Source organism: Notamacropus eugenii, chromosome 1 (assembly GCF_028372415.1).
Source record: "Notamacropus eugenii isolate mMacEug1 chromosome 1, mMacEug1.pri_v2, whole genome shotgun sequence".
Taxonomy (NCBI): Eukaryota; Metazoa; Chordata; class Mammalia; order Diprotodontia; family Macropodidae; genus Notamacropus; species Notamacropus eugenii.
Window position 1 is genome coordinate 221,829,889 of NC_092872.1, and position 22,193 is coordinate 221,852,081.

General features: G+C 43.6%; 1 protein-coding gene across 14 annotated transcripts in view; it reads right to left on the minus strand.

The window, feature by feature from the left end:
• Positions 1-16,708, minus strand: part of GRAMD2A (GRAM domain containing 2A) — an 80,302-nt gene extending 63,594 nt beyond the window's left edge. For 3 of the 14 annotated variants that reach the window (XM_072627943.1, XM_072627938.1, XM_072627932.1), the window contains exon 1: positions 16,375-16,527. Coding sequence is in view for 2 of the 14 variants with exons in the window: in XM_072627942.1 (XP_072484043.1) it covers positions 16,375-16,418 (44 nt within the window). In the remaining 12 variants the exon portion in view is untranslated. Of the gene's footprint in view, positions 1-4,391; positions 4,663-16,217; positions 16,528-16,690 lie in introns of those variants that run through there. The other 11 variants (XM_072627944.1, XM_072627933.1, XM_072627935.1 and 8 more) reach the window with 11 other exon arrangements.
• Positions 16,709-22,193: the final 5,485 nt, after the last annotated feature.

The window sequence follows — 22,193 nt, forward strand, 5'->3', positions numbered from 1 at the left end:
TAGAGACTTACAGTGACAGGGAACCCGCAACACCTCCTGAGCCTTCTCATTCCACTTTTAGATAGTTCCAATTGTTAAGGTTATATCCAACCAAAGTGCTAGGCTTGGAGTCAAGAAGACTCACCTTTCTGAGTTCAAATCTGGCCTCAGACACTTACTAGCTATGTGATCTGGGGCAAGTCACTTAACCTCACCCTGCTTGCCTCAGTTTTCTCATCTGTAAAATGAGCTGGAGAAGGAAATCGCAAACCATTCCAATATCTTTAGCAAGAAAACCCCAAATGGAGATTAAGTCACAACTGAAATGACTGAACAATAACGACAACCAGTCAGACCTAGTGCTTCCACTCTGTGCTCCTAAGTTTGTCTTCTGGGAACACATTCTCCCTAGGACTTCTCATCTCCTGTGGAAATCTTTCTTTTCCTTCAAGATCCCTCCTAAGGGCCACTTCCTCCATGAAGATACAAAGCTCATGTAGAGGCAAGGGTGGGGTATAGTAACTGTGCTGTTTTCATTGAAAAAGGTACTCTAGTGATGAGATGAAGAGAGGTAAAGTCACAGAAGGGATCAGGACTCCAACAATAATTAACCTTGGATCCCCTAGATAACAAATAGATGTAAGGTGTATGAGCTGAATAAAAATTGAACTGGAGGAAGACAACCAGGGCACTGTATGCATGTGAGAGGCAGGAGTGAGCTTTGAGAGGACAGGAAATTTCTGGGGGTAGGTTCTATTGGACATTGGCTAGGACAATTTTAAGGGGAATTGTATCAACCTAAAATTAAAAAAAAAATCAGTCAGTAAACATTTATTAGGTACCTACTATATGATAAGTATTGTGCTATGCAGATACAAAAGAAGCAAAAGACAGTCCCTGCCCTTGGGGAGCTCACAATCTACTGGGGGAGAAAACAAGTAAACAAATATACACAAACAAACTATGCATGGGGAAAAAAAATCAGAAATAAAAGAGGAAAAGCACTAGGATTAAGAAAGGTTAGGAAAGGTTCCTGTAGAAGACGGCATTTTAATTGGAACTTAAAGGAAACCAGGGAAGTCAGTAGGGAGTTGAGGAGGGAGAGCATTCCAGGCATGGGGGACAGCTAGCAAAAATGTCTAAAGCCAACAGGCAGCAAAAATATGCTAGTGGAGGACCTCAACCTCCTCCTCTCAGAGCTAGATAAATCTAACCACAAAAAAAAAAAAAACCAAGAAAGAAGTAAAGAAGGTGAATAGAATTTTTTTAAATGCCCAAAGCAAAGAGATGGAGTGGTTTTTTGGAGGGAAGAACAATAAGAATGTGTCACTAGATCATGAGTATGGAGTGGGGAGTCTAGAAAGAGGGGGAGCCAGGGAATAGGTTTTGAAGGGATTTGGACACCAAGCAGGATTTTATGTTTGATTCTAGTGGTAACATGGAGCCACTGGAGAGTGTGTGTGTGTGTGTGTGTGTGTGTGTGTGTGTGTGTAACATGAATGGACCTGTAAGGTAGAATGGGAGCCCAGAGGAAAAAGGACTCTTTCTCTAGGGACCTAAGAAATTGAAAAATAGGGTTCAGCCTGGGTAAGAAACCTAGAAATAAAGGTGAGCTAGCAAAAGAGGGCAATAACCTCAAAGACAGAGTCTGGAAAGCACCAACAGATGGGAAGAGGGGTGAAATGAAGAAGTCAGAAGAAACTGGAGTGATAGTATGGTAGGTATACTGTAAAGAGGTACTGATTTAGAATCAGAAGAACAGAATGACATGTAATTAGAACCAGAAGGGACCCTAGAGATCTATAGTTCAACCTTCATTTTGGAGATGAGAAACCCAAGAGACTAAGTGAGCTGTTCAACATCACATAGGTAGGAAAAGATAAGGGAAATTCTAGTCCTAATTCTGGCTCTGCCACTAGCCTGCAAATCACCTACCTTCTACAGTCTCCAAGTTCCTCATTTGTAAATTTAGGGAAGTCAAATTTGATCATCACAAAAGTGTCTATGTTCTTGTGTTGCTATGATACTTTAAACCTGTGTGAGTAGGTAACTGAGGTTGTGTACTGTAATTCACCTCACCTGCATGTATTTTGTACCTGAGTTTCACTTTCCTTGTAGGAAAACAGTTGCACAACTGAAGTGACAATGTGCACTGTATGGAAGGAAGAAAGTTTTGTAGAGGGGGGCACAGCTAGAAATGAGAAGAGAGGAAAGTTTCAGCAATGCCAGTGTCACTAGGGCATGACTTTGAAGAAGAAATCTGTAGCTGGGTTAGCAATCAGTTTATGGCTTGGAAATAGAATGACATTAACTCACTGGGGACTTTAACTCTTGCTGTGTCCTCATCAGCACAGATTGTCAACTAGTCATCAGGACAGGTGAAACCAATATTCAAACATCTCCAAAAGGGGCCCTGCAGAGAAGCCCAAATGGGCAAGTCAATGAACCTCCCTGCCTAAATTTCCTCAGCTATAAAATGAGAAGATTGGACTCATTTGACTCTAATGCCCCTTCCAACTCTAAATATCTGATCTTATGATCCTAATGGATCTGGCCAGGGAAGTCTGTGAGTTGACTCTGATTACATCTGAGGCTTTCACTGAAACTGACTTATTCAGTCAGAGCTAATGTCTTCTTAAGACCTGATCTACAGGAGGTCCTGGAGGAGGGGTAGGGAACCTATGACCTTGAGGCCACATATGGCCTTCTAGGTTCTTGGGTGTGGCCTTTTGACCGAGTCCAAGTTTTAGAGAACAAATCCTTTTATTAAGGGGATTTGTTCTGTTAAGTTTGGATTTGGTCAAAGGGCCACACATGACCTCCAGGCCAAAGGTTCCCCACCCCTGTCCTAGAGTCTTCTCCCTCTTCTACTCCTGGGAAAAGCCTAGTGAGACATAACAGGATAGGAAAAGGAAAAGGATGTTCCTCAATGATTTACCTGGAACTACTGAGAGAAGAGGAGACAGAGCAGCTCGTTTCTGAGTAGAGGAGTAAGCTCTATAAGGTTCCCATACAGATGGATGGATACGCTGAGATTATAGATAGACACACCTCCACAAACACACACAGAGGTCTCCCATGACTAATCACAGTAGAGATAATGAGTATAATATTATTATTCCAGTAACACTCTAAGAGCTTTTCTTTGATCTAATACAAGAATGTTCATGTCCATATCCCCACTACAGGCATGTGGGGACAGACTTACCTACAGGCTGATAAGAACTACCCTTCCCCCTAACCACTTCCTACCTCCAACACTAGAACAGCACATGCTTCCAGTAAGAAGGAAGGTGTTGGCTAGGATGGGCACAAAAAGGGTCAGGCCCAGGCAGAAAGACTAAACTTCAAAGCAAGGAGAGAAGGGACATAATTGATTGTCACAATCCCTCTCCCTCCACGAGGCCAAAGGTCCCAAGTTCTCTTTTGCCTTCTCATGGCTAGACCTCAGTTTCCTCAAGGGAGCTTCCCTGTGGCCAGGGAATGGAACTTCTTTGAATCTTTGGTCTACTTAGATGTCAAGTCTGTTACCTGGACTTTCTTAATTTCATGCTCTCATCACTGAGCTTCTTGGCCTAGAGGTTATTTAACATAGCAAACAAATAGTAAGCTATTTAACGTGTAAAATATGGGTTTGGAGTGTTTTGAATGAAATGATAGTTGTTTTCCCACATCTGGCCTTAAAATGTTTCTGAATCCCATTCCATTTACTTTTTATCTTGACTCCAAATGCACTAATGACTTGAGTAAGGCCAATAGTGCAAGTGGTTTATTATGTTTGTTTGTTTTCCTAGATATATAACTTCATCTGGTGAGGAACTCACTTTACCAAAGCAGACCAACATCTTTTCTGTTCTCCTCCTCTTAGAGATTTGCCTGGAACCACATGTATGCTGTATCGACCCAGGCATAGGAACCTTGGAGGGAGGGGCAGAAGGATCTCATAACCTCCATCCCAAGAAGGATGTAGTAGAAAGAACCCTGGACTTTGAGACAAATGGCCTGAGTCCAGGCTCTGCCTCTTACCTACTCTTATCCCTATTATTACCTGTGTGATCTCAGAGAACTCACAACTTCCTTGAACCTTGATCTTATATCATATTTTCCCTTTGGTATATGATTCCCTGAGCTGTTAGGTATGGTATATGCTAGCTTTGGCTTCTCCAGACCAGAAATCTTCCTCCAGAATTATTTCTCCTAGCCTCAGGCACCTTCTCCAAGCTGTTCTTGCCAACTCCTCCTCAGATTAACTCAGTCCTGTCCTCTGATTTTTGCTCTTGTTCAGGATTCTGGACCTTCCTCCCCCTCCCCCCTCCCACCCCACCTACCCACCGGATTGGCCCCCAATCTGTCTTGATCATCATTAGCCCATTTCAGACCCATTACAAAGCTCACATCTACACTCCACCTACACAATGCTGGTTTAGCTGCAGCAAAGAGGAGCACAGCCATGAAGCTCTAAGCCCCTGGGGGAGGGGGAGGCTGGAAGAGAGTTTCATCCCAAGGGCAGGCTGCTGTCTGGGCTAGGATGTGAAGACAGGCTGCCTGGGGTGGGCCCTCAGACCTGTGACTGGTTCCTTTCACTGAAGCTGGTGCATGCTCTCTCCTGGAGTTCTCTCTGCATTCATATGCTTGGTCTACATTCCATTTTTCGGCTAGTTTTCACCCCTCTCACCTTGGAAGCTGGAATGAGAAATGAAAATGTTCAGCCTGAAGGGAGTTTTTTGAAAATCACACCCAGAATTACATACACTTAAAGAATGCAAACATCATAATTAACACTCACTGTTTCTCCTTCCTTTTTTCTGGTGTCTAAAATAGAACAAGCTCTTCCAACACAAAAGGAGGGGAGAGTTCACTGTGGATGTACCCCACGTTTGGGGAACAGAGATTGGGAACTCAGCTAAAAGCTGTATCTTTATTTTTGTAAGTGTCTCAATGTGTAGTCAGGAGATAACAGGGAAAGTTAACAGAGCTGATGGGAGGCTGCCCAGGGTGGTAGAAAGAGCGCTCTGACCAGAGCACATCTTGGGCAGAATGAATCCTACTAATCCCACGCACAAGCTACATGACCTTGAGTAAGTCATTTTTACATTTGGGGACCTTGATTTTATTTTCTCTATGGGACTGGACTAAATAAATCAGTTATCAGGGATCTATTAAGTCCTTACTATGTGCCAGGGACGGTGCTAGATGCTGGGGATACAAAGAAAGGCAAAAGATAATTAATCCCTCCCTTCAAAGAGCTGCTTCTTTAACGGGGGAGACAATATGTCCATAATCAGGTGGAATCAAGACACGAAGTAGGATGGAAGGCAGATAATTGTAGGGAATTAGATGCTAAAACACCTGCAGCTCTGGACTTTACCCTAACTCCATTTCACATTGATTATTATTAAGCACATCAACACCAAAGGGAAGGGATGGAGTGAAATACCAAATTTCAGATCCCATAGACCTGACTTCAGGTCAGCTAAAAAAAGGTCTAAAAAAGCTTTTTTTTAAAAAGCATACTTTTTTCAGATTCATCAAGGATTTTACAAGCGTTGGATACTCCAAACAGCCCTAGGGGATAGAAAATACTATTCGCTCTATCTCCTCTTTACAGAAAAGGAAACAGGCTCAGGCCACTGAACTCTCAGTCCAATCATCTTTGCATTCTATTAACTTTCTCTTTTGCTGAGTAACTAAGGGAATATGAAAAGCCACTTGTAAGAGACAGAAAATGAAGATAACCTTGTCTTAGTTCTTTACTGATTGTCTCAAGACAGAAAGTAGTAGAGAAAGAAAAAGTAAAGAAAATTACCAGATCTATTCAGTTTTTTTCCTTCCTAATCCTGCAGTCACCGTCCACCACACATATATTGACATGACTAAACTTGACAACCTGAACCCTGAGGTGGAGCATATGCTGCAGCGTGCCAGCAACTAGCCTATTCCAAAGCAGAGAGAGGTTTCAAAAAAAATTGATGAGTAGGTCACAGAAAACAAGAATGCCCATTACAGTGTATCTGGCAAGTGGTCATCCAGTGAATGGGAACCCAATACACCTGAAGTCAAATGTAAGCATTTGCATGTGTTACCACTAAATGAAATCTTATTAGATTCAGTTTATTGTCATAGCTTGTCAAGAAATTTTTGGATCCTGACTTTACCCTATCACTTATGAGCTGTTGAATCTAGTTTCAGATCAAATACAAATGTGATTAGCATGTTAACTTTGCCTTTATTCTAGATAAAGAGATTGCAATCATACAGGACCAAGGATAGATTCCTGGAGTACTCCACTCTTTGAAAGACTTTCTGAACTGGTACTGACTGCTGTCTAGCTGTGGAAACTCAACCAGTTCTAAATTCTCCAGATTATTTTCTAACCTGTCTTAACAGGTTAGAGACATTGTCATATGCTTTACTGAAATCTAAGTCAATGTTGTCTGTTGCCTTACCCTAGTGTAAAAATCCAGAAATCTTGTTCAAAAAGGAAATGAAGCCAGTCATCTAATCCAAATCCTCATCATATGGACAAGGAAACCAAGGCCTTAAGAAGTTAGACATCTTATTCAAGGTCACAGAACCATTTAAAAAAAGAGCTGTAACTATAAGTCTGACCTTTGAGTTCTTAACCTCAAAGCTTTTCCTCCATTAGCCAATGGGACTTTCAGCATTTGAAGGACTACATAAAAAATTTTGGCTAAGCTGGAGAATGGACTAGGAACAGAAGCTGAGAGCAGATGGGGACTACGTGCCCGGCCCACCTGTGAAAAGCACATTGCTACCTTTGGAAAACAAGAAGGCAACAGGGGTGCTGTCATGATGTGTGGATCAGGTCAGCTACTACCGTCTGTTCAATTTGGGATGATATTTTTCTCCTAACTCAGAGATGCTTGGAGATAATGGGATATCAAGTCACCTAATGTCTAAGAACAGTCCTGGATTTCCATCAAAAAGGTTTCTCTCTCTTCAGATTAAGAAGGGGGAAACCTAGTCAAGTAGCTGCTGTGCTTTCCTGGTTTTTTTTTTTTGCCTCATAGGCATCCATCAGGGAGCCCCTGAAGGGCAAAATCTCTTCCCTCTTACTCTCCTTAACTGAATAAGATTGAGAATTCTTCTCAACCCCTGCTCTTGAAACAGGCCACATGTCTGATCCAGTGGTATTGAGGCAAAGCATGAACAGTGAAGAATGGCTAGGTATTGGCATTCCTAAAACCCCGTTCTAACCATGTACTTCTGCACAGGAAGTCATAATGGCTCCCTACTGCCTCTAGGATAAACTACAAACTCTTCTATCATTACAGATCTTCCAAATCTAGCTCCAGCCTGTCTTTTCAGGTTGGTTCACTCACTTCATCTTCATAGACAAAAAGTGGTCTACTTGCTGTTCTCATTACGGAACATTCCATCTCCTACCACCTTGGTATCCTTGCACAGGTTTTCCCCCCCACACCAGGAAAGCTCTACTGTCTCAACTCTACTTCCCAGAACTTCTAGCTCCCTTCAAGGCCTGGCTAAGGGCCCCCTCCTACATGAGACCTTTCTGGATTCCTACAGTTGTTCAGCCTTTCCCCAAATTACTTTGTAAAAAATCTATTTACTGTTTTGTTTTGTTTTTTACCTGTGTGCATGCTGACTCTCCCCAGCAGAGTGATGGCTCTTTGAAGGAAGGAACTGGTTTTGTTTATCTGTGTTTATCTGTTGCTTCTCTCCCCAGCACCTGGAATAGTGCCTGGCACAGAGCAGGTGTTTAATAAATGCTTGCTGGATTGAATTGAGTGGGAAAGGCAGAACAATCTCCCCAGACCTGAGTTCAAATCCCACCTCAGACAGTTACTAGCTGTATGTCCCTGGGCAAGTTAAAAAACCTGTCTTTTCTTAGTTTCATCTACTAGAAAATGGGGAAAATAACACTTACCTCACAGGGTTGTTGTGAGGATCAAATGAGATATTTGTAAAGTTCCTATTAACACAATCCCTGGCACATAGTGGGTGCTATATAAATGTTCATTCCCTCTCCTCTCCTGTGGCTCACCCCCAAGCAGGCCAGGCATATTCCCAGACTACTAGGAAGTGTTCCTAAGGACAGTTGATCCCTAGATTTAGCATTTCATCTTTTGGTCCACTCTAAAGGAAAAGTGCAAGTTTGCCCAGACCACAAAATCAAATGTCAGATGTCACTTGGAGGTCTTCCAAATGAGGCAATACATTGGGAAAGAGCTTTGTAGCTGTGAACTATACAAATATAAACTATTGTTATCGTTCAGCCCTGGGCAGAAGGATCAAGAGTGTGGGAAGGAAAACAGAATTAAGGGGTTTGTAGACTTGTGAAATTTGGGGAGGGAATTCATCTGTGAGAGTATACAATACAAAGTATGCCGACTTTCCCCTCCTCAAGCCTGACAAGTCCCATGATAGCTGAGTCAGGCTTGCAGGCAAACTTTGCCCATTCTGATTTCAGCTGATCTTTTTTCTTAGCATTGGTACTTCAGGGTCACTGTTTAACTGATGTCATTAAATTATAACCAGCTGGCCTTTGTAACCTTTGCTTGTGAACTAAGCCTTGGTCTACAACGCACTCTGGCATCCAAGGCGTAGGGGGCGCAATATAATCTAATCAAAATAACACTGGTCCTAGAGTCAGGAGATGCTAAGTTCAGTCTGAGGTTTATGAGCTGTGTGACTGAAGGAGGGTCAGGAATTTAACATTTTCCAAGTCTCAGTTTTCTCATCCGAAAAATGGGTATTTTAACATATACATTGCCAATCTCACGGGTTGTTTGAAGGAAAGTGTGTTTTACATTTCAATATTTCTTTGGATTCATGATCTCATCAAGGTGAGAATTTCAACTCATGCACCCATGATTCATCTTTCTTGATTCTTGTCCACATTGTCCCATAAATTGTCCCATAAATCCTCTACGGAGGATCTGCCCCTTTAAAGGGGATATGAATGTAAACTTCATCCTCTCCACTTGTAGAACTAGAGTCCTATACTATGGGAAAACATCTCTAATTTCACATCTGGTGGGGGGTGGTAAGATGTCACTGGAAGAATAGGCAGTTTTCACTCTGAAAAGATGCTGGTTTCAGCCACAATCTTGGGCATTATGCATCTATGGGACACCTCAACAGGTAAAGGAGAGAAAGGCACAGGGAGAGTGCTTTTTTCTTTGTCATCCACCACTGCCCAGACTGGGGCAGGAAAGACCACATCCAATTTTTTACCCTCAGTGTCTTCATTCTCAGGGCCTTTAGTCAGCAAAAAGAGAACAAAGTTTTCTATTTGGCAAACATGTTCCATTATAACATCACCATTAGCTTGAAAAAAAGAAATATATATAGATATATATACACACACACATATATATATTATAGAGGAACAGGCAGGATGACAATGGCAAGCAGAATCTGATCCTCCTTTTCAGTGGGGATGGATTAGGTTTGGTGCCACTTTAATGCTTCTCAAAAGCAAACTTTAGACTTTTAAAATTTGAAGGTAGTCAGCCCACTGGTAGGTCTGGAAATAGCATACTTACTTCACTTCTTTCACTGGTTTTCTTACTAGTACCTTCCAGGAGCTATTGTTTTTCTATTCAGTCTTCTTAACAGCTCCACCCTAATGACCAGGACCACTCTCAAGTAATCCCTATGGACTTTCATTGGTTATACTGCAGGAAATGTCCACTCTGAAATGCTCCCAGCATTGCTATACATGGTTACATTAAAAAAAACAACTAAAAAAAAAAAAAACAACCCTGGGAAAGAATCTCATTGCATAGATGAAGAAATTGAGTCATTCTAGAGAAGATGAACTTTAAACCTTTAAGCTGAAGTCCCTTGTATTTCACTTTGGACAAAGGACAGAATAAACACCCTTGAGCTATAAGGAATGGTGTTATCTGTCAAGCTGCATATATAGGACACCTGCCTGACCTCTGCTTGGCAGTGCTCCAGAAGGCTGTCTTGGGAATCCTTACTGGAATGCTTGGAAGTTGCTTAGTGTCACCAGGAACCTGGGCACCTCTGCTTTGAAGACCACATGATTCCAACTAGAAACGCTTTTCCTCCTAATTCTGCAGGCATGGCATTCATTCCCAGAATGTTTGTAGCGATATATAAAGCCAAAAAATACATTTATGTAGTGTTTTCAAGTTTCCAGAACACTTTCCTCACACCTACTCAGTCACACAAACTTATTATTTGTGCTTGGTCCACACCTGAGGATACTAGCCATCTTATGGGGCAATGGCAGATTTCCTAGAGCAGACAGGGAGCCAGGACTCTGAATTCCAACTGAGCTGTGGCTCATAAGTCCAGAACTTCCCACAATCTAAAGAATGCAGCAGGAAGCATATCTGTTCTGAACAGCTCTTGGCCAGAGAGGCAGCCAGTAGTCATGGACCCAGGAACACACATCCTGCCTGAATCAGTGGAATCTGTGCTTGAGAACAAGTAGGGGCTCCTGCCACCAGATTATGAGTCCCTTGGTATGGTTGCAGAAGCAAACTGTAGGGTGATATATAAACATTAGCTATTATTATTGATCTCATTGTTAGCAGCAATACTGGTATAGACAAGTCACAGCATCTTTATTTTCTTGCTTTTAAAATGGACATGAAATTTGTAATACCTCTCTCACAGAGTCATTTTGAGGCGATCACCATATAAATTCATTTTTGCCCATTCTTTGAAAATAGGCTTAAGTGGAGAGAAATGCCCATATGAGAGATTTCATGGAATTGTTCCTTTCAGAAAACATAGTAATTCTTTCTAAGGCTATGAGGAAATTCAAGAGAAATTGGACATGTTCAAGAAAAGGATGGAGAAAGCAGAAAGGGATGAGAAGCTATGTGACCATGGACCAGGACAAGGTCACAGATAAAGAGGCAAGGGTATAGAACCCATTAGTGTGGGGAATGGAGAAAAGCTTCCAACAGAGCCAGGAAGCACTATAATTGATTACTCTCTATACTCAGCTCCTAGTCCAAAGAAAGCAAATGAAACAGAAGAGAATGGACAGGGGAGGATCAGACTTCTCTTGGTAGAAACATCTGAATCCTCATGGCCAGGAGAAAGCTAGCTGCCCAGCAGTGCCAGGAAGTTCTAGTCATTCTCTCTTAGGGCGTCCCTATCTCTTCCTCTCTCCCCCTACAAGAGAGGCATCCAAGGTTGCTCTGTCCTGCTCTGGAGATTCAGCTCAGGAAGTAGGGAATAGGCCATCTGGACCCTTCACAATTATTTTCCACTGCTTTTCTCTTCCCTGGGAACTTTACAAGTGGTAACAGCAAAGCTGTGAGGACTCAGAGTCAGAGCCCCTCCCAATGCCCAACTAATAGGCTTCCCACTCACCTGCCCAGGCCAGCCATGGCCCTAGAGAAAGAATATACGCAACAAGTTACTTCAGATATGTAGCTAAGTACCTGGGGGAGAGGGAGAAGGAAGATGTTCTCCATTCCTATCTCAAGATGTACTTGTCTGTGTCCTTGCCTACATGTGCCCAAGATAAAGAATAACATTCTCCACCATGGCCTTGGCCTAGATCCCCTTGAAGGAAGCATTTGGCCCTGGGTGAGTTCTGACACAGTGAAAGTTTAATTTTGTTCTTCTTCCTACACAAACTAACCCCAATAACTTGACCCTTACCTCCCAGCACTGTTCCTACTCTTCAGCATCTATAGGCACATCAGCCCAATTCTGAGAGTGAGACAAAGCTTTTTGGAATGTCAATATCCAGGGGATGCTCCCAGGCAAGGCCACAGGAGGATATGCAGAGGGAACCTTAAGGTAATGGACAAATTCCTACCTGTTCTTTCTCCAAGAAAGGGCTATAGCCAGCTGCCTGATTGTTGAAGTACTTGGTGAATAAGGCCCAAGTCAAGAGTAACATGATCTCAAGATGGGATGACTACATCACTTCCTTTTCTAACTAATCTCAGTTGCTGAACCAACATCATGCTTAATCCATGCTGACACTGTGATCCCCAAATCTTTGGCAAACTGGGAGAGCCAATTGGTACAGAGGTCAGAGTGGAACATCTCAACCAAGGCTACCTACCGTTGTCCTATTCCTTACTCTCCACAAATTGTCCCTTTATGAAACACCTGTTCTTCAAGGTCTTGTTCTGCCCCTTTCTTTGCCCCTGGACCTTGAGAGTTATAGCTTCAAGGCAAATCTAAGACAGGCTGTTTCACATGGCCTGAGCTCTCTTCTCAAAATTTTCTTAGTATTTTTCCTGACCTTCCCGTAATATCATTAGCATTGAGACCTAAAACAGACTTTAGAAATTATTCTAGTCCAACCCCCTCAGTTGCCCCCTCATGGGCTACTAAGTCCCAGAGAGGTAAAGTGATTTTTCAAGCTTACCCAAGATTGGGATAGGAACCATTTCAAACATATCATTTTCTCTACTAAGTCACACTTCCTCTCTTCTACATTTAACAATTCTCCTTTGAATCATAGTAATTTGAATATAAGCCTTCCCTACCCCTCTCCTAAAATTAGGTTATAAATTCCTTGAGGAAAGGGAAAATTGATATTCCTTGTGTTCAAAGCAGTTGACATTATAACCTAAAGACATCTTTTCTTTTAAAAAAAAAAGGGAAAATGATCTATTTGTACAAAAATATTTATAGCAGCTCTTTTTATGGTGGCTAAGAATTGGAAATTGAAGGGATGCCCATCAATTGAGGAATGGCGGAAGAAGTTGTGGTATATGTTTGTGATGGAATATTATTGTGCTATAAGAAATGGCAAGCAGGATGATTTCAGAAAAACCTAGAAAAACCTCACATGAATGATGCATAGAGAAGTGAACAGAACCAAGAGAACTTTGTAAATAGTAACAGCAATGCTGGTCGATGAAGTACTGTGAATGACTTAGCTATTCTCAGTAATACAAAGATCTTAGAGAATCCTAAAGGACTCATGATGAAGCATACTGTCTCCCAAGAAAGAACTGATATTTGAATACAGACTGAAGCAAGTTATTTTTTCTACTTTCTTTTTTTCTTTTATTCGCTTTTTTGTAGAAAATTACTAATGTAGAAATGTTTTACATAATTACACATATATAACCAAAATCTGATTCCATATTGTCCCAGGGAGGGGGAAAGGGAGGAAGGGAGGGATAGAATTTTGAACTCAAAACAAAGTCAAAAATGTTTAAAAAAAGGAAACTTCAAAAAATAAAGAGCTGATAATTAGATAATGGAAAAAAAAAACCAGTAGACATTGACAAATGTGGAATGGAATCTCAGTAGCTTTCAACACAGGCCTTTCCTCTTTGTCTTACTTCTCATTTAATAAAGGTTTTTTGCATCAGACTGGTTGTCCAATACAACAGTCCCAAACACAGAAACTGTTAAAGTTTCTCTCTTAGAGATAGTCACTCAAAGAGTGAGATTTCTTTCTTTCTACCTCTCACAGCACTGCCCATATTGATGGTTTAACTTGGTATTTAGGATCTTGGACTGGAAGCTATTGTCTCTAGATCACAGGGAGGTGAGCTTGATTGAGTATAGGGGTCAAATTCTGAGTGGAGTGCAGTAGAAAAAGGGCAAAGAGAGGGATAAAATGGAGGAACTGTGGATTCAAGTTTCCATACTTCCTGTTATATTATGATTGTCTTTTTAAGGATGAAGCAGTCTGCTATTAGTTTATACTGCAGAACTCAAGTGTATCCATTCAGGCTTTCTTGGGATTGCCAAATATAAGCTTCGTGTTGTATTGATGGAACACCACCAAGTTACTGTCAAAGATACGAATAGGGCAGAAAAAGCCAGGGCACCCATGAATAATTATCAGTGACTGTCCTCTAACCATGGCATCACCTGGACATGGAGATATAAGAACAAGCTTGCAAATCTATCTCCCCTTATTAGCAATGCTAAACATTGCAACAGGAAAGACTCAACAAGCCAAGATTCTTTGTCCATCCAGACTGAATGCCAAATCCCAACAATGAGTTAATACACAGAGTTGCAGCTGCTTAAAATAGGTGTGGCTGTTCCCCGCAGGCAGGGAGAAACACCTTGATATAACTGCCAGAATCATGCTGGGACAACTCAAGATTCTCTCCAACCTGACTTAGTCTGTCTACAGTGACAGTGAGGCTCAGGGAGAGAGTGTCCTAAGGTCACTTAGTAAATCAAGAGATGCCAAGAGAAAGGAGACCTCCTAATCAGAACTTAGTAGGTCATGGATGGTAGATAAGAATGAATCACAAAAAGAGCTGGTTAGAGGGGCCTCACAGGCCATATAAATGAACTCATCTGAACAAGAATCTCCTCAATATACCCCGATCTGCGATAGAACCTGCTGAAGCCATCCCTTTCACTTTGAGATAGCTCGAATTGTAAGGGGCTTTTCTGCCTGAATCTATTTCTTTGCAAGGTGCCTATTTCTTTGCCCTAGAGCCAAGCAGAGCTAGTACAATCCTTCCACATGCCAGCCTTTTAAATACTTGAACATAGCTAACATGTTCTTAAAGGCTAGCATAGCCTGCCCAAGCTAACCATCCCTAATTCCTTCAGCCAGTCTTTGCATGGCAGGGTCTCCAGTTCCCTTATCATACTCAGTCACCCTTCTTTGGGATGACACCTTCCAGCTTGTGCTCAAAATTGAGCAGCACTATAAATGTTGCCAGATCCTGAGAGCAGAACACAGTAGGACAATTATTACCTCCCTTACACTGGACACACCGCTCTTTATACAGCCTAAGATTACATTGGCTCTTTGGTCTGCTGTTTCTCACTGTTAAATCCCCTGTTAGATTGTTAGCTCCTAGAAGGTAGGGACTGTCTTTTGCATTTCTTTGTATCCCCAACACTTAGCACAGCAGTTGGCACATAGTAGGTGCTTAATAAATTCTTATTGACCAAGTAGTTCACATTGAGCTCATAGTCCACTGAAATTCCCAGAGAAGTCCCTCTCTTTAAATTGTTGCTTACCTTCATACTTTCCTAATAGTGGAACCTTAAAATTGAGGGGTGTTTCCATCTATAGAGGTGTCGATCTGCCCTCCCAACTTCATTCTTTTAGACGGTTAGGATTAATAAGGGACAACTCTGTCCACAGTACTCCAATAGTCTGAGTCTCCTGGGCCAAACCGCTCTCTTCTTTTCCTACACTAGTCCAACATAACCTGCTTCTCTACATCTCCAAGCAAATCAATATCTTTCCTTCCATACCTCTCAGTAGTTAGTGCCCACTCCGTGGCCTTATGCCACTTTCAAGATAAAATGGTCCTTATTCCTGTGCCAAGTCACCAAGCCCACTGCCCTCTGAAGTGAAATCACAGAGAAACTTCGAGGCTAGGCTTGGAAAGTTTCCGAGGTAGAGGCCAGCACCTCAAACCTGCCTCAAGAGGTTTTGGAGGAGCCGCGGGGACCCAGTCCCGCCACCCTAGTCTCAGCAGCCAAGCATCGCTGGCATTCCAAGCAGCTGGTGGTAGGTAACCTCTTGGTCCAAAGGAAAGTGTTTATGTACAGTGGAAAAACAAGTCTGGGGCAGACCCTATCCTCGACACCCTCCTCCCCCAGGCGTTGTAGGTCTGAGAAAGCAGTTCGAAAAAAATGCCATTGGAACTCCAAGTGGCCTCAGAGGCCCCGGCCAGGCTGACCTGGCTCTGGAAGGCCAGAAGGGCAGAGAGTACAGGTCGGCAGCACAGAGGCTGCAGAGAGGAGACAGAGCTGGATGCCCGCAGTCCACAAGCTGGGACTTGGGGCAAGGAGGGGGCGCCGGGCTCCCCCCCCCGCCCCAACCCCGGGCTCTAGGCTCCGATCCCAGCTCGGGGCTGAGCTGCCGAGGCGTTTGGAGTCCCGCAGACAGAGAGAACAGACAAAGAGAGAACGAAAGCAGAGGACCGAAGGCAAAACGGCTTGAGAGAGCTCCGCGGGCCCAGAGGGAGGCGGGGGTAGAGCAAGTTACGGAAAACAGCCGAGTTCGGCTCCAGCTCCTGCAAACCCACTTTCTTGGAAGCTGATGCAACCTTGGGGCCAGCGAGAGGAGGGGGCTCCCAGGCTGCCCTCCCACCTCCCCTCCCCTTCCTCTCCTGCGCTCCCCTCCCGTTCCCAAGGCGGACAGACGGAGCGTCCCGGCGTCCGGCGCCCGAGGACTAGACAGCGCCTGGCCGTGCACCTCCGGCTCTGGCTGTCTGGATGTTGGACCGGGAGGCTGTCTGGCGGTCTGGCGGTCTGTCTGTCTGTCTGCCAGCCCCTCCCACCCCTACCCCCCCTCCACTCACGCGCCTCACTAGAGGGCTAGCAGGTGGTCTTTCTGGCCGTCGGTCTGTTAACCTCTTGGTCCACGCTGGAGGAGGCTCTGGCACTCCCACCATCTGTTCCTCAGTCCATCCGTCCTTTTGTCCGTTAGTCCGGCGGGGTCAGCGGCGCCTGATTTACCTGGGCGGGTCAGCAGCGGCTTCTGTCCAGCCAAGGGCCGTCATTACCCGGACTCTTCCCCGACAAGACCCCCGGTACTGTGGGACCGGGAGCCGTGGCGGTAGCCGCTACCCAGACCCTGCGGCCCGCCCCGTCAGGCTATTGGCTGCTTCTGCCGGTCCGCCCAGGTAAGAGCCTCCCCCCAGGAGGAGGGGAAAGTAGAAGAAAGTGGGGAGGAGGCGGAGGAGGAGGGAGGGAGGGATAGGGAAGAAAAGGAGGAGGGAGACCGGGAAAGCCAGCAGTGGAGAAAGCCGTGGAGTCGAAACTCGCCACCCACCTGAGGACCGCCCCTTAAAGGGCCCGCTGCGGGCCCCCACGCACGCTCCCTCCAACTCCTCGTTCACCTGCTCAGGTCCCACTCCCAGCTGCTTCGCTGATTAGGGCCATTTTACACTGTGGGTTTCCGAGTGAAGGGCGAGCAGGTCTGCGGATCACAGAGTCCGAAAGGCAGTACTTCAAAGCTGCAGGAGAACTCAGCAGCTGGACTTGTACCTGGAAGATCATCCCCTCTATAATCAGCAGGTGGTCCTCAAACTCCTACTTGAAATCTTCCAAAGAGGATGAATCCACAACCTCCCCAGCAACTCATCCTCCTTCGGAATAGTGCTAGTTGCTAAAAGCTATGGGACCAGGATGTACTTGGTAGGTTCCTGAAGCCTGTCATGTGACTCTTATGAGTCGCTGGACACTACAACCCAGATTCTAGCCTCAGGAATTACACTGCAGAAACTTTCCTTTCTTTTCTTTCTTCCTTCCTTCCTCTCTCTGTCTCTATCTCTCTCTTTATCTCTATCTCTGTCTGTCTGTCTCTCTCTCAAGTATCTACTGTGTTCTCTCCATGGATGGAGGTAATGCACTGACATATTATAGAAGTAGATTCAATATTCAACATGTATTAAGTGCCTAATAAGTATGTAGCAGACAAACATAATCTTACTAGCTGTGTGACCCTGGCCAAGTCACTTAACACTGTTTGCCTCAGTTCCTCATCTGTAAAATGAGCTGAAGAAGAAAATGGCAAATCATTCCAGTATCTTTGACAAGGAAACCCCAAATGAGGTCAGGTAGAGTCAGACAGGACTGAAATCATTCAACAACAATGTGTATGGCACAGTGGATGCACAAAAGACAAAGTATTCCTTGCCCTCAAGATGTTTGCATTTTACTAGAAGGAAAGAACATGCAAATAGGTTTACAGGTATATTACAAGATAGTGAGGTGGGCCCTAGCAAGAAAGCAGATTCAGGGAAAGTATCTAGGGTGTAGGTGGAAATATGGAGGAAATATGGACATTCCAGGTCTGGGCAAGGCTTATGTGAATGGTGGGAGATGGGAGCAGCCAGTCTAGTTCAAAAACCAGTTAGTAGTCCAATTTGTCTAGGATGAGTATAAAATGTATGAAAAGGATTAAAGTGAAATAAGACAGGAAAAGTAGATTAGAATAGATCTTGAATGCCAGGCTAAGGAATCTGGATTTTATCCTGGAGACAGTGAAGATCCTTTTACCTTTCTCAGACCATATCATATTTTTACATCCTTTTTTCTTTTGATCATATTTTATTTTGTATTCTTGTTATTTGTCTGTGTGCTCCCTATCCCCCCTATGAGAGTGCAATAATAGCTCGATGTACATAGCACTTTAGGATTTTCAAAGCATATCACACACATCATCTCATTTGACCCTCACAATAACCCTGAAAAGTAGGTGCTATGATGTCTGTTTTTTACAGATGAGTATAGGTTAAATGAGTTGCCTAGGGTCATAGACAGTGAGCAAGTGTCTGAGGCAGGATTTGAAGACAGGTCTTCCTGACTCCCAAGTTCAGTGCTTTGGGATTAGTTCTATAATGTTTTATTCATCTCCAAATCTCCAACACCTCCCCTGCCCCAGCCCCATGCCTAGCATGATGATCTCTACATTGGCTCATAATAAATGCATGGTAAGTCCTATCTGGAGGCAGGGAGCTGGACTGGGAAAAACTCTTGGTATTCCTATCAGACCTGTGATTCCCTTATTCCAGGACTGGTATGCAAAAAGAGTTTGCAAAATATCATTCATATGCCTATGGAAGTCTGGATCTTTGATCTAGGATTAATTAATGTGTGACATCTCCTGAAACATCCATGCAAAAATGATGGTGACGTTATTGTGACACACCCAGAGTAATAGCCTATGTGCTATTTGTGGCAGGATGGAGTTGTATGTATATGAGCATGCATTTCCATCAGAGTGAGTATTATCTGTGTGCATGCTTCCATGCATTGAGACAGTGTGAGGGTGTATTTGTATGTGACCTGTGGTGAAGAGTGTCAGGGTGCCCATTTATGTATGAGTATATACACACCACTTACAAAACTTCTGAGACATAAATTGCTTTATAGTGGGCACCACATGCAGGAAAAAGAACATTGAATTTGGAGTCAGAAGGAGGGCCTGGATACAAATCCCAGCTCTATTACTTTTTGGATTTTGGGCAAATCATCTATAAAATGAATAGGTTGGATTAAATGTTCTTTAAGGTTCCTTCCAACTTTCAATCCTAAGATCCTAGGACCCTCTCCCTGTGTTTCCTTCCCCTCCTTCTTCCATCACTTCCACCAGCCTCCTTACTTCCCACAATATTTCTCCAATTCTAGCCATTTCTTCAACTTCTCCTGCCCTGAAGAACCTCATGGAGGATCCAAGGCCCTTCCATCTACTCTGCATGTATTTTGTAATATACTCATTTATTTACTTGTTGTTTCCATCCATCAGAATGTAAACTTGAAGGCAGAGACTGTTTTTTGCCTTTCTTTGTATATCCCTAGCACTTAGCTCAGTGCTTGTCATTAAGTCATGACTTAATAAATGCTTATTAATTGGTTGATTGATTGATTAATTTGGGGGGAATTGCAGAATGATTCACACAAAATGCCACCTCCAGGAATTTCTTTGTTTTATTTCCCCAATCCATGAGGTCAAGGATGACCTGTGGCAATTCACTTGCCCTTTTAGGGCCAGCCCTCAGCCCCAGTCACTGCAGTTTAACAGCAGAGCCACCATGAGAATCAGATTGTCTGGACTCACCGTCTGCTCCTCCAACCTGCTTTTGAAAATAACCGCTGGGAATCATAAAGGAATAAGACAAGTGAGTTGGAGTAGAGAGACCAGGGCTGGGGAAGAGGGAAGAGCAGGGTCCTGCTAATAGAACAGGGACCTCCTCAGGATTCTAGACTCTCATTTAAGAAGAAATGGCCGAGGACTACCATGTCCAAATTTGAGCAAACAGCTCAAATATCTTCAGGCTATCTTCAAAGTGCCCCAGAGCTAAAGGCTCCAGCTCCAACTGAAGTGAATGGGGAGCAGTTATAGGGAGGATGGAGAGGGTCAGAAAGGAGTTGTGGGGGGGTTTGTGGGGCTATATGGAAAGGAAAGAGTTATGGGGGAGAAAGGGCAAATGGGCAGCATGTGATGGGTCAGTCATTGGGATTGTAGGGCCAGTTGTAAGGGAATATATAGGTGAGAGGAGGGGACTGTACAATTATCAAGCAGTTGTAAGAAATTTTTAGGGGGCAGAGCTGAAACAAGAGGTAATGGAGAAGGTATAATTATTATAATTATTAGGAATAATATGACAGTTATGGGAAAAGATAAGAAGTGATGAAATAGTTTTAGGAGGATGTATAAGAGGGCTGGAATAGTTATAGAGGGGGATGGAGAAGAGGCAAAATTAGAAGGGAATGGAAGGTGGGGAAGGGAACAAGCATTTATTAAACGCCTACTATGTGTCAGGCACTGTGCCAAGTGCTTTATAAATATCATTTCATTTGATAGAACAGTGATGGGAGATTTAAAGGTGTTGATATGGGGAGGGGTAAGTTTTGGAGGGTGATATATGTTATTTGAAGAGGGTTAGAGTAGTTAATCCTTTGGTTCCTGCTTCATTATGCAGTTTTTTATTTCTTATCATTAACCTTCCACTGGCAGTCAGCATCCGGAGTACCCAATGCCTCAGACCGGAACCCACCGTGAGCCAGGGGGATGCTTCTCTTTTTTCCCAGCCAAGAATAGCCATGACCTTGCCCCAGGCCAGATCTTATTACAAACAGAGATCCCATTTACTCTAGTTTTTTCAAATGGTTATTTCCTTCCTGTTTCTCCCCCACCCCCCACCTCCTTCTGGAGACATGTGGGCTCTGGCACCACTATTCCCTGGAGGATGGGATCTCCCTCATCCCCACATAGGCCCAGACTGAGCTAGGGGAAGCACATCCCTCTGTCCTCCCTGCTTGGAATATGCTAGTTACCTTCTCTGCCCTTTCCCCCCTCCCCAGTCCCCCTCGCTATAGTAATAAAGACAGGCCACTTTCCAGGCTGGCCAGTTCTATAACTCTGTCTAAAATATCTGGTTTTGTTTCATGACATTTTCCCGCTCACCATCTCACTCTCCCAAGTTTTTTAAAGTTAACACTGAAGATATAATCCAGAGATACCCTGACTGTTCCAGTCAAGTCTAAACAGGTATAGCAGAAACCTAACTCTGCCATGACTATGTGCTCTGGGTCACTGAGGAGGTTTTTTAATTTCAGTCATTCTTTGTATCCTTCTCATCATGGGCAAGGAGACCCTGGGGAATTAGAAATTCCTTCTCTCTTTGCAAAAAAGGCTCACGCTTATCCTTGTCCTTCTTACCCTCTAAATTCCATAACTTCACTCAGAACAGAGAGTGAATATGTTTCTCAGACCTCCTTAGTTACCACATATCTAAGAATTCCTTCCCAGCACCAAAAAGAACAGCCATGTGTGGGCCTGGCATATGCTCATTGTCTGCTGGTATGTCTGAAAGCAAAAGTCTCAAAGTGGACATGTCTGTGTCCTATGTGATCCGTTCATTAACTGCTCATAGTCCACATTTCATTTTCCAGAGTTTTCAAGGACCATTCCTGTTTCAAGTTCAGAGTTTCAAGAGGCATACAGAACATATTTTTCTCCCTCTTCTCCACCCCTCATTCTCTAAGTCTTCTTGGCCACAGAGTTGCGTAACTTAGAGGGTTCCGGGAACAAATCTTTCCTTTCAGACTCTCTAGATGATATACACAGGCTAGCTCTTCAAGATTCTCAGCTATTTTCTGCCTCTTTCCTATACTTAGACCTGTTGAGTCTGCCACCTGGACAATCCTGTCTTCTCCCTGCACCCTCATCTTCATCTAGCCAAACCTTATCCATCCTTGAGGACCAAAAATCCAGTCCCTCATCCCTGCAAACTTTCTCAGACTGTGTCTCAGTATCTTCCTTTTTCTAAACTCATGTGATACTTAATGATTATCTGTCTTCCTTAAATCTTATACTGTTATTCTTTACTTAATCACTTCATACTTGTGTGTGTTTGAGTTGTTACTTGTTACTTAACCGGTTCATATGAATATGCCTCACCCCTCTGGCCAGATTGTATCGAATGTTGAAGAATCATTGAACTTGGAAGTCAAAGATCTAGACACTAGTCCTGACTCTGTTGTGTGATTTGGTGGGTTATTTTTTCAGAGAACTCATTTAACCTCTAGATATCTCAGTTCCCCTTCTATAAATAGGAGCTTAGAAAGTGATCTTGCTTCCAATGGTGCTATTCTGAGGATCAAAAGAGATAAGAGATGCAAAGGTCTTTGTGATTGTAAAGTACTCTGGAAACACAGGGTGACACAGTGGATAGGGCGAAGAATCTGGAGTCATTAAGACTCCTGCACTCTATCCACTGTGCAATCTAGCTGCTGCTGCTGCTGCACCACCACGACTACCACCACCA